Source organism: Macrobrachium nipponense, chromosome 19 (genome assembly GCF_015104395.2).
Source record: "Macrobrachium nipponense isolate FS-2020 chromosome 19, ASM1510439v2, whole genome shotgun sequence".
Taxonomy (NCBI): Eukaryota; Metazoa; Arthropoda; class Malacostraca; order Decapoda; family Palaemonidae; genus Macrobrachium; species Macrobrachium nipponense.
Genome location: NC_061088.1, coordinates 26,142,209 through 26,154,708, shown reverse-complemented (window position 1 = coordinate 26,154,708; position 12,500 = coordinate 26,142,209). Strand labels below are relative to the sequence as shown.

Genomic DNA, 12,500 nt, shown 5'->3' with positions numbered 1-12,500 from the left:
ACTATCTCTGATACGTAACCCTATAAAACTAATGAGTTTTGTTACAGTTAAAAGAATATCATAACTTTCTAATTCTTCCTCCAAAAATGGATTTGTTACAATGAAATTATCATACTTTGCCTAAGAGAAACTGTACATCCAAAATATTGCGAACGAATAAACAAGTCAGAGACGACACCGGCTCTCAAAAAATCGAGAAATCCGTCTCTCAATTTAACGCATTCAAAGGGGAATCTGACACGTCATTAACATGTAAATAGACAAATCAACATAATATCTACATCGGGGAATCACATCTCCAACTTGCATAAAAACTAAGAAGAGCGAGTCAGAATCTCCGTAGCAAGATGAGGCGTGTGAGTGTAGGTAAAGAAATACACAGTGACTGAGAGAAAGAGAAAGAGAGCGAGGGGAGGGAGAGAGACAGTGTGTGTGTGTGTGTGTGTGTGTAGAGAGAGAGAGAGAGAAATACCCAGTTATACAAAAACAAGAAAACTTAGGAGAATGAGAAAACTGCTCAAGGGTGTTTCACTGATGGCCACGGTTTCACACGGTCAGACATGTTGGCCAACACGCTCATCAAACCTAAGCAACAAGTTGGAAGAGTTTTCACGAGCTCAAACCAAACAGACAGCCAACCTGAGTCGGTGTTATGAAGCGAGGGAGCAACATGTCTCTTAGCGGAGACTATCGGGACAGCGGTTGCCCTCAACAAAAGGAAAAGGTAGCGTCCCAAGTGGACAAAGAACTGGTTGTTGCAAGGGGACCAAATTTTTTATACAACCTTAATAAAGTAGCTGAAATGACACCCAGAAGACTGGCGCAATTATATGACCTTCAGACTATTCCCAGAGAAGTGCTTTCATAGGGAAGAGAGCAAGGAAAATGACTTTACCAGATTTATCTGCAGATCCTAATTATTTAGCAGGTTTGCAAAATGGACAAGACACAGAAATTACCCTCAAATTGCAAAAGATGTAAGGATACTTTATTAATGAAAGCGCAATAACATGTCAAAAAGAACATGTAAATCATGAAAGTAGTTCAGTTAGGCCTAGTCTAAAGCAGTGGTTCCCAAACTTGACCGTACCAAGGACTCCCAGATATGAGTCCCAGCAGAGGATCCCAGCCAATCAAAAGTTATCATTGTCATACCGGAATACCCAGTACAACGTAGTACATTTAATATTTGCAGATTCCTGCACAAAGTAAGTATAAGTAAATATATAAAATACTTCCAATATTTTTATTGCTTTAAATTCAATACAAAGTAAAACTGGTGGAAACAGCCACAATTTGTTTCTGGACTTGAAGAAATATTAATTTTTTTCAATGTGTCGCGGACCCCAATTTGGGAACCACTAATCTAAAGAATAATGCACACCTCCAAATTTGTACAAGCAGTATGATTAGAATTGTGAGCAAAATATTGTGCTGTCATCTTTCTTTCCAAAATAAATGAATAAATAAAACAATTATGACCAATTTAATTGTTTCATGATTCAATTATTTTATTTACACCTATGCCTGGCTCTTCCTCAAATCATTTCTATTCATTCAAATTTGCATGGCGAATCTGAGCGATTCGGTAACAACTTTAATTTTTCTCCAGCTTCGGCCTAATCATTAAAACGCACCTCCTCATCACTATTAGTAGAATCCAAATTCGATGTACTCTCTCGCGGCAATTCTTGATCATATATAAACATCATTTCGTTAAAATACCAGAGAACGGAAGACAAATACACACACCTCTCTCAGATACACCGAGCTTCAATGAAGAGGAGACGCGATGACGTCTCGAAACTCAGTGAATTATATCTACTCTGTTCTCGAGCTTGCGGTTTTTTCACTATTCACTACAAGTCGATACTGGGTCCGTGTGACAATTTTCCCACATCATACGAATCTGGTGGTATGGAGCAGGAAAAATATTTCGGAGACCACTATTTTTACCTATATGGAAATACTATGTCAGATAGTATTTCCAAGTTTCATGGAAATGTTGTGGTTAACCGTCAAGGTTGATGGAAAATAGATAGTTCTATACTCCGTTTTTTTCCATCTGTCCATCCGCCTGTGGTGTTTGCGCATGGTAACACTGCATCCCGTGCTTTAAATAATATCCTATTTCGAATATTAACGGTGTAATTTCACATACAGTAAATTATTAAAATACTTCTCAGTTGCAAATGTACACCCAGATATCCTTTTATTTACCTAAAACTTACACATAGCCTAAATATTTAAAGCCCGGGATGCAGTGTTACCATGCGCGACCACCACAGGCGGATGGACAGATGGAAAAAACAAAGTATAGTCATATCTCATTGAAGATTAATGGCTCTAGGTTGAGTCAAGGTCAACTGTAAACAAAAGCTCGAGGTAGCCTGCCATAACTAACTGAAATAAGTGCATGGTTCAAGATACATATATACAATTACGTTTTGTTACAGATATTAGTTCGTTCCGTTTGACTTATTCCGGGTATTCCCGCCTGAGCTGTGGGATGAAAATGGTGTTTTGCTGTTCTTAAACTATTATAATTGCTTGACGGTTCGTTATAACGTTTCCCCCTATTTCGTTTTTAACCCTCTTAATCGTGCTCGTTAACCGATTGATATTAAATTTATCTGGCGTTGAAATAGAAGTTTGGCTAAAATAATTACGTAAATGCTAAAAGATACTTCTTGATTAAAAATTGCTCTTACAAACATACATTTAAATGACCCACACACACACACACACACACACAATTTACACTGTGGCGCCACGTCGTGGCTTCGGTGTGTGGGCGGGGACGTGGCTTCCCATAAGTTTCTATTATTTATATCTATTATTTATATTTATAAGAAATGTCGCGCACACGAGCATCTGTGCTAAGCGACTGTGGCGAGCTGTCACTGATCCCCGCCACAGCTTCTAAACAATGGAAACCTATGAGAAGCCACATCATCCCCGCCACACACCGACGCCACGACGTGGCGCCAAAGAGTGACTCATGTACTCCTGGCCTTAGTCTAAATTGTTTGTGTGTGGGGCGGGGGTGGGGGGGGGGGGGGGATAATTTGAAAGTATGTTTGTAAGAACAATTTTTAATCAAGAAGTATCTTTTAGCATTTACGTAATTGTTTTAGCCAAACTTCTATTTCAACGCCAGATAAATTTAATATCAATCGGTTAACGAGCACGATTAAGAGGGTAAAAAAAATAGGGGGAAACGTTATAACGAAGAGTCAAGCAATTAAGATTGTCAAATTATGAACGGCAAAACACCACTTCCATCCCACAGCTCAGGCGGGAATACCTAGAGTAGGTCAAAGGGAAGGAATTAATATCTGTAACAAAACGTAATATAAATCTATCAATTTTTTTATGAAGGTAACTACTATTTAACAACAGGAGTCTATTGATTTTGTGACTAGAGAGAGAGAGAGAGAGAGAGAGAGAGATTTGATTTATATAATAGATTTTTGGCATTACCAAGCACTGGGGCAACTAAGGCCATTCAGCGCTGAAACGGAAATTGACAGTAAAAGGTTCGAAAGGTGTTACACGAGGAGTTGCACTATGAAACAATTGTTAGGAAAGGTTGGACAGTAAGATGGAAGAAAGAGAATACGAACGGAGGTACAGTAAAAAGGAATGAAAGTAATAGTTGCAGCTAGGGGCCGAAAAGACGCTGCGAAGAACCTTAAGTAATGCCTACATTGCACCGAATGAGGTGCACTGACGGCACTATCCCCCCTACGGAGAGAGAGAGAGAGAGAGGGAAAATTTATCACGGAAATTCCTTCCCACAGACTCCACTCCATTGAATGGAAATTCGAGACAAAAGCAGAAGAAAATCCGAAGGAATTGTGTTCCAGGCAACGATTGTTTTCCCCGCGCCCCGTTTCCAAACAATGACCGCATTGTTTTTTAAAAGACCTGCTCCAGCGAAAGTGCTTGAATTTTTCAGATCTATTTCCTGTTAACAACACAACCCCCCGCTCAACACACACAAGAACAAGTTACAACTTTGGTCATTTAATGTATGAGTTACCGTAAAATAAATAATCAATTAATATAAATAATCTGATATCTCAACAGTTTTCGTTCTAGTTAACATAGATTCAATCAGTTAATCAACAGTCCATATATATATAAAAAATCATAACTAGAAAACACTCTGAAAGTAGTTTACAACCCACACAACGAAAAAGGAATTAAAAGTCCATAATCTAACATTGATATATACCATCACTAGTGAATACTGCCACCCTAGATATATATATATATATATATATATATATATATATATATATATATATATATATATAGTCATTATCTGCCCAACCCAAAACCGATTTTGTCCATTTTTGGTAGAACGCTCATTCTCCACGAAATCTCTTCGATAACCAACCAAGAATTTTTTCGGATACACACACACAAGTGTGAATGAATACATCTCCATCGTACGTACCAAAAAATCTATCTGTATATGTAATGGGATTAGAACACACGAATTCTACAACTCTACTGGATTGCTTTCCAAACAAGAAAACAAAACACATGAATTCACGTATGACTTAAATCACCAAATGCAGTGGTAACAACAGTGCCCAGGGACCACAAATTTCCGCCAAGGCTGAGCAACTCCTCCTTCCCCACTCACGAAAAATGGTTCCATTTCCAGGAACCTATTTCTCTCCGAATCGAATCCCTAGTAGACAGTCGTGAAGCCACCTCTGATGAAATTTTCGTAAAAAGAAACTTGTGACTAACATGAACACCAACCACCCGCTTCACACCCCGCTCTCTCCTTCAATAAAAAGACACGAAACCAAGTCCTTCTTAATGGAATAACCTCAGCATATCAATCCAGTTGCAAACATGAAAATACATAATTGTTTTTTTATATATATAATCTGACATCGATGCTGAAAACCCCACTCAAGAACTCATAACGTAATGGGTTACTGGGTTCCAGTTCCCATTAATGAGAGCCATATAAAACACGCACGTGTGAACTAAAGACACTCTGGGTCTCTGCTGGGGCGTAATTACCACGCAGGGTACGAGAATCGATTTAGAATACAAATGATTTGTGAAACGTGACGAGCCTCCTTTGTCTGACAAGAATAATATATTGGATACAACCCGTCTTCATTCTGAGATTTATTTATTTTTATTTCGACTTCAAAACAAAGTCTCTAAAGGAGGAGACAGAATCTCGGTGTTATTTATAAAAACTAACGGGCTATACTTTCTTAATGTTCAAAAAATGGATAACGTAAAATAGAAAGAAAAGAGGAGAGAATTAGAATGAAGGAAAACTATCTCGCAGGGGAACGCCAATCAAAGATCCTATTCAAGCCTCAATTGATAGAATTCGAGCCTTAGAATCCTTTTAATAGAATGGAATATAGAGTTTAGGCGAAAGGCCAAGCATTGGGACCTATAAGGTCATTCAGCGCTGGAAAGGAAACTGAGAGTAGAGAGGTGTAACAGGAGGAAAGCCTCGCAGTTGCACTATGAAAGAATTGTTAGGAGAGGGTGGGTAGTAAGATGGATGAAAGATAATGTGAACGGGGGTGCAGTAAAAGGAATGAAAGTGGTTGCAGCTATGGGTAGAAGGGACACTGTAAAGAACTTTTAGTAATGCCTACTGGGGCCCCGGTGAGGTGAACTGACGGCACTAAATCCCTACGACGAGAATCCGTTTGATGGAAAAGCGATTCAACCTTCTCTTGGAGAGGTATTTTCAAGTCCCAAAATCTGTTTCTAGAAGAAAATGTGGTTTATTTAGCTGCCTGTTGTTGTTGTTGTTCTTTGAGATTAAGCAGGCCTTATGCCAGCACGGACTCTTGCTCATAGAGCAGACCGTAGACTTAGCTGCCTAAGTTCTTACCTTCATCCCAATGACAAACTCTTTATTTAATATAAGAATTTTTGTAGCAGGTATTTTTCTTTGTTGAATATCCCTCGTCCTCTCAGGACACCTCGTAACACTCGTCAGGCCACCGCTTCTCGCATCTAAAGAAATGGCAATAAGAAATTATCGAGGTGGTTAGTTTGAGAACTCTTTCTTTTCTATTGATAAGCTTCGGAATTCTCTCCGTGACTTCATTTTCCAATATTCAGTAGCCCTCACTATTTCAAGACAGCCGGAATCGCTTCTCAAAGGGTTAAAACTGCTTTAACTTCCCCTTCTCCTTCTCCTATGAGCCTGGACGAGATAAGGCCGCTGCGTCGCCCGTCCCTCCGGCCTCCCCTCCAAAAGTCTGAACGAGAGACAATATAAAACAAGTAAATATGGTCTCCGTATACTGTTATAAGAGCAGCGGCCCATGAAACGTTAACCACGGCCCGGTGGAGGTCTTTCCTATACCGTTGCCAGAAGTACGATCATGACTAACTTTAACTTTAAATAAAATTAAAACTACTGAGGCTAGAGGACTGCAATTTGGTATGTTTGATAATTGGAGGGCGGAGGATCCGAATACCAATTTGCAGCCTTCTAGCCTCAAGAGATGAGGGTGGACAGAAAAAGTGCGGACAGGCAGACAAAGTCATCTGAATAGGTTTCTTTTACAGAAAACGAAAAATCCAGTCGATGCAGACTTCTGAAGAGCACTGAGCATGATGAAAAGGATCCTGGAGGTCACTGATCAAAGAATGGAAGGAAGTCTGAAGAGAGGAGAACCAAGGACCACCACATATAAAAGGAGAAGATACAATAGCCTAAATAGCTGGGGGAAAAAAGGAAGGGGAAGAGAGAGGTGAAAGGATAAAGGATGGTCTCTGAAGTGTCATAGTTGCTATTGCTGGTGGGTCTGCAACAGTGCATTAGTTTGTGAAATTTTGCCAATGGGTGAATTACATATTATTTGATTCCATGTAAATTCCAGAGTGTACAATAATAATCATCAGCATGTTTCCCGGCAAGTGCGCAGCACAGCTTCAAGTGCAAAAAAACCGACAAGGACTTAGAGTGTCATGCACAAACGAACTTTTATAATTATTCAAAATAATGACATTCCGCCTAATACCATTATTCGAGTTCAGCACTAAACTTTTGCTTCAACTATCGCACCGAAAGGCCTAAATCAAATATTCTCTCACACAAAAGGCGACGTCATTGCGTGCTTGAGTATCAACAGATGCGAGACTGTGTAGGCTTAAAGTAATGCGCTCTTGATAGCAACAGCGACTCCAAAGTGAGGTAACAGCTAATCCCCAGTTCTTAAGGATTAACAATGACGTCACTTTTAACCACGTGTGGATTCGAATCCCACCATGAAAAGAAGAGCTTCCTCATTGAATTCCCCCTTCTGATTAAAAGCTTTCAGTGAAAGCCACATACAGAAAAGAAAGTGTAAGGGAATGAAGACGTTATGAGGTCACTCTCTCTCTAATGCAAGTGTTGCTGGTGACTATGGGAAATGGATCGTTCATTGGCATACGTTCACAGTTGCACAGTAAACACGAAACTGAGACATGGTTGCAGTAATTCAGCAATAAAATAAAATCGCACCCAGAAAAATAGTTCCTATTTTTTTAATAAATGTGTGACGATAAATTTATAAACGTATGTATGTACTTTTTCTATTAATACTTAACACACAATCTTGCCCACGACAAAAGGAAACAACAAATAATCTGTGTATTTCTTTACTTCCAGTCGAATGGCTACAGCTGAAGTACGTCTACCTTTTGATACTCGGAAGCTTTATTTACTCCACTGCATGGGCTACGGGTGAGTATTTGTGGATATTTAACAGATATTCTCTCTCTCTCTCTCTCTCTCTCTCTCTCTCTCTCTCTCACGCACACACACATACACACACACGTGCATTCAGCAGCTTTTCCATCAAGTACACTCGTTGTATTGTAAATATTAATTTATTATTAAGTGATTATTATTACTGCCAACATAACTGTACAACAGTATTTTCTTTTCCATAAGTCTCCTAGGAGAAATTTTTCACAACAAGCTGCCTCCTAAGAACAAAAAAAGAAGCTTTTTCTGACTTTACAGAAAGACCTTAGAAGCCTTATGTGAAAATCAATGAGTCACATCAAGACCAAAGAAGCCTATATGTCGTTTTTACAAAATTAGGAACGAAACGTTTTTCAGAAGTGGTCGACTGCGTAAGTAATTCCTAAAAGTTTGCAAAACATTTAATCCCATGCAAATTCCTAAACTTTTAAAATTGGTCGGTCTCTAGGCATTTTTGATCTGAAATACTTGGTGAACTTGTAACACTGCTAAAATAATCTATATTCCATTATGATATGGCTCTATATCATTCAGCAAACACTTGGTGCTTCTGTATTTGATATCTAGATACAGTTAAATCCTCCCTTCATTGAAGTTTAAAACTAGGACCTGTTAGGACCCACCCATGAATCTAAATATTTTAAAATTCTAAGTTTCCCTTTTAAATCCGATATGCATGAACCAAATTTAACCACTGTACAGCTTCTCCTATTCTAAAAAGTTCTTATCCATCTCAGTCAAGTAGTCAGAACGCTTGCAACACCAATAAGTAGATTCTAGTTCGATTCCCCACTGAGGCAGACCGATTAGAACTGAATACAACCCACTGTGCCTCTCCTAACCCAAGCAGTGAATTAAAAACCTGGTAGATAGTTAACTGCGATGAGTTGCAATCATGGAGGAAGATTGCATACAGCTATAGTAGATTCACTTCAACTGTGCATCTGATGTCTAGGCCAGTCCCTTACGACGCTATTAATTGGCTGTTGATAACCAATCACAGCGCTGGAAACTCTCAAGTCTCTCTCGAGAGTTCACATAGGCAGGATTTATGCTCCACCTCTCCTGAGGGATACATTTGAAAGACGTATCCCTCAAGAGAGGTGGAACACACACCCTGCCTATGAGAACTCTCGAGAGAGACTGAGAGTTTCCAGCCCTGTGATTGGCTTATCGACAGCCAATCAGGAGCGTCGTAAGGGACTGCACGGTTGATGTGAATCTACTTTAGTAGCCTCTTCCAAACAAGACTTGCTAAGAGCCAAAAGATTAACGCTTCAAAGGCCACCCACCTTAAAGTTAGAAAAAATATCCATAAATATATACATAATGTGGACTGTATATATGTACAAATACATAATCAAACACAACTGGGGTGAACCATCTCAAAAGAAGAGGAAGAAGAAGGAAAAAAATAGTTCCAAAACATCTTAGACAAAAGGATCAGACGCATCAAGTTTTCGCTGGGTGTGTCTTCCGGTCTGGCTCGGCAACGTGACTTCGTTCTGATACTCAGGATGCGGGCTCCAATCCTTCTACGGACATCAGAATTACTTCATATTCTTGCATTTGGATCTAAGGCCTTGTGGTGACAAGCGTGAGAAGCGCATCCAAAAAGTGTGAACAATTCGAGAAGTTAATAGGGCACTATGGTTGTTGCAATTGCATACGTATCTGGTAAATGTCACCAACTGCTAAACTTGAGGGGAAAAAATATTTATAATCAAAGTTACAAAATTCTACAGTCGCGACCAGCCCAATTTCACGGATCCATGCAACGATATTAAAACTAAAATACCTTCAAATGAAAGATACCGAAAGATATTCGTAATGAAGACGACGACCTTGCAAACCGGTATTAGAAATCGTTACGTATCCATAGCATATGCTCTAGATACAACAATACACCCTCCGAGATTTTTGAGACTTTCTAATGAAAGGGGTCACAGAACCCCGATCTCTGAATAGACTCGCCGGAGCATAGAACTTACAAAAAAGGAAGCAGAGACAGGTGACCTTCAGAGAACATAACGCCACACTGCTTGACTACCGGCACATCGATTTAAAGGAATTCCTTTTCAGAAGGAGTAGCTGAATGAGGCTTTGAGCTGAGCTAGATCACTTTGTTAAGATACATTTTTTTTTAAATCTTAAGGATTTTTCAAAGTACTTTAATATTCCATAAATATATTAATATTGCATTCGAGTCGTGCTAAGTATGAATTTCAGTATTCAACTGTTAGAGACTTTTCTTAATATTTTAAAATTCTTTTCAAGTGCTGTAACATGGCATAATTATGTTTAGGGTCCTATTAGTGTTTTCTGTTTCTAAGTTATTCAGTATTTTCTTTTTAATTAAAGTAGTTTAATGAGTCATGAAAATATTAATAATGCATTTGAGCTGCGCTAAATATACATATTTTCAGTCCCTTCTGATATTTTCTATTCTTTGATTATTTTGCTTTTTATGAATGTGTTCAAGATATATATTAAAGGCGGAAGGGCTTATATCTTTTAATATTGTTTGTTTTTTATTGAATAATTAGATATTACTCCATAAATATTTCAATCATTTGAATTGCGCTACATATATTTTTAGTTAGAGAGAGAGAGAGAGAGAGAGAGATAAGAGATAGGAGAGGAGGCGAGAGAGAGAGAGAGAGAGAGAGAGAGAGAGAGAGAGAGAGAGAGAGAGAGAGAGAGAGGCAAGTTCCATTTCATATTATGTTGTCATGGAATAAATGAGGTTAAGTTCTACAAATATATTTTCGATTCTAGAGAGCAGTTGGTTTTTTTTTTTTTTTTTTTTTTTTTACTTTTATACAACCTTTTCTTTAATATTAAATGTCTAAATATCATATTTTAGGTTCAATACTCGCCATTCTTAAGTAATTTTTCACCACTCTTCTTTTGCTTTGTTTATGCAAAATTTCTTCCTCCCGTTACATTCACAACTCTGATAATTATTAATCTTTCTAACTTTTTTACTTTTTTACCCATTTGCATCTAAACCATTATCCTTTCGTTTTTTCTTCACTATCTTTGCTTTTCTTTTTTTTTGTTTTTATTTTATCCCATCTCTTAATCTTTACAAATCTGCTTCCTTTGACTTTCTATTCTCATCCTTTAACTCAAATTCTCTTGATACCGTTCTTCGCTCTTTACACTGTTTATGGCCTCAACTTCCTCACATCGATGAACTATTCGTGCAACCTCCGTAGTTTGGTGTTCAGAAACACATGACGCTAATATTGCATCCTTGGTGGCAGCGAGCCGCGGTATTACGAACCCGAGACTGACAGTTTTATAGAACACGACATCCCCGTAACTACCAGACCCAAAATCTCCGCCACATCTCTTACTCTTTACGGGGTATTTCGACGCAGACAGCTGGCTTATTATTGTATCTGAGGATTACGCCAGACCCAGTTACAATTTTCTTATGACGTCATCAGCATCATCAGCAGCTTTGTTTATTGTTGGAGCACTTCTCAGTGATGAGGCATAGAACATAAAAACAAATAAATGACGGATGGTTCCTTAATAGTGACCCTCACGATTTTTAAACCCGGTATGTATCCACCTTTGTGACGTGTTTAGTACAACCCCGTTGGGATGACCGCAAATACATAAACAAAAGACTACAAATATCATAATGATAATGACACCCAAGAAATATTAGTCCTAGAAAACCTTTGGGAGCCACTTTCTACGAAAGATCCAAAATACCACTACCAACTACAAAATTAATGTCAAAACAGCTTACATTTTCGCATAAAAACCTTTGATGTGTTTCATTAGAGAGGGAAGCGTCAGTGAATGTTACTTTTCCGGTTCACGGATTTACTGCACCTATTTATGGGACAAGTTGGCTGGCGCCACGCCTGCTCAGGGGCCTATGTGCCGATGATGTCTGGCTTTCCTCGGTGGTCACCCATTCAATATATAGAATATATGTAGTACATATTATTGACATGAAAATAAACACTTCGGAATAGCCGATAGCAACAGCATCCACCAAATGAATCATTTTGTTTTTCTAATGGCAACTATCGTCAAAATGGACCATCAGCTGCAACTGATGAACGTACCCTTAAAAAGAATTACGGTCCTAAACGAGATTAATATCTAGAAGTCTTCTCCCATAGTATTCGAAAGATTTTATATAACTTACTGATTTACCGTGTAAACAAGCGTAAACAACGATGATTCTCTACTTAAAGAGTCAGTGATTATAATTATCATAGTTTTCTCTTTGCTAGGTTAGGCCTAATTTGCTAGTCCCCTCGGCCTTCACAAAAAGCCAAGAATGCGGTAAATATTATGAGGAAAATATGAGAACCAAAGGTGTTACAAGTGAACAAAGCTTCCTAATCCCTCTCCCCAGTCCCTAACAAACTCCCCAACACCCCCTCCCCCCGCCCCAACTCCCTTACAATCCCGACCAACACGTGCATAAAATAAAATGAGAATAATTATCGCCAATGAAGATAAAAGGGTACGCAGAAGGTACTCCGGAGAACGCAGCTCCTCCAGGATGTAGGCGGCAGGCCACGCCCACCCCCCTTTTTCCAGCCCCCATCCCCAAGCCCAGAACCACTAGAACACCCCACCCAGCTCCCCTCTACCCTGAAACGCGAAATACGAGTAGAATCATTATCGGCGAGAACAGGCGAGAGAGAACCAGGCGGCAGCTCCTGAGAGGAAAATGCCTAAAAGCGATAGAAATTATACG

At 39.0% G+C, this 12,500-nt stretch overlaps 1 protein-coding gene across 2 annotated transcripts in view; it reads left to right on the top strand.

The window, feature by feature from the left end:
* Window positions 1-12,500, top strand: part of LOC135212782 (melanopsin-like) — a 230,267-nt gene that overhangs the window by 169,863 nt on the left and 47,904 nt on the right. For both annotated transcript variants that reach the window (XM_064246563.1, XM_064246558.1), the window contains exon 5: window positions 7,667-7,741. In XM_064246563.1, coding sequence (XP_064102633.1) covers window positions 7,667-7,741 — 75 coding nt within the window. The remainder of the gene's footprint in view (window positions 1-7,666; window positions 7,742-12,500) is intronic.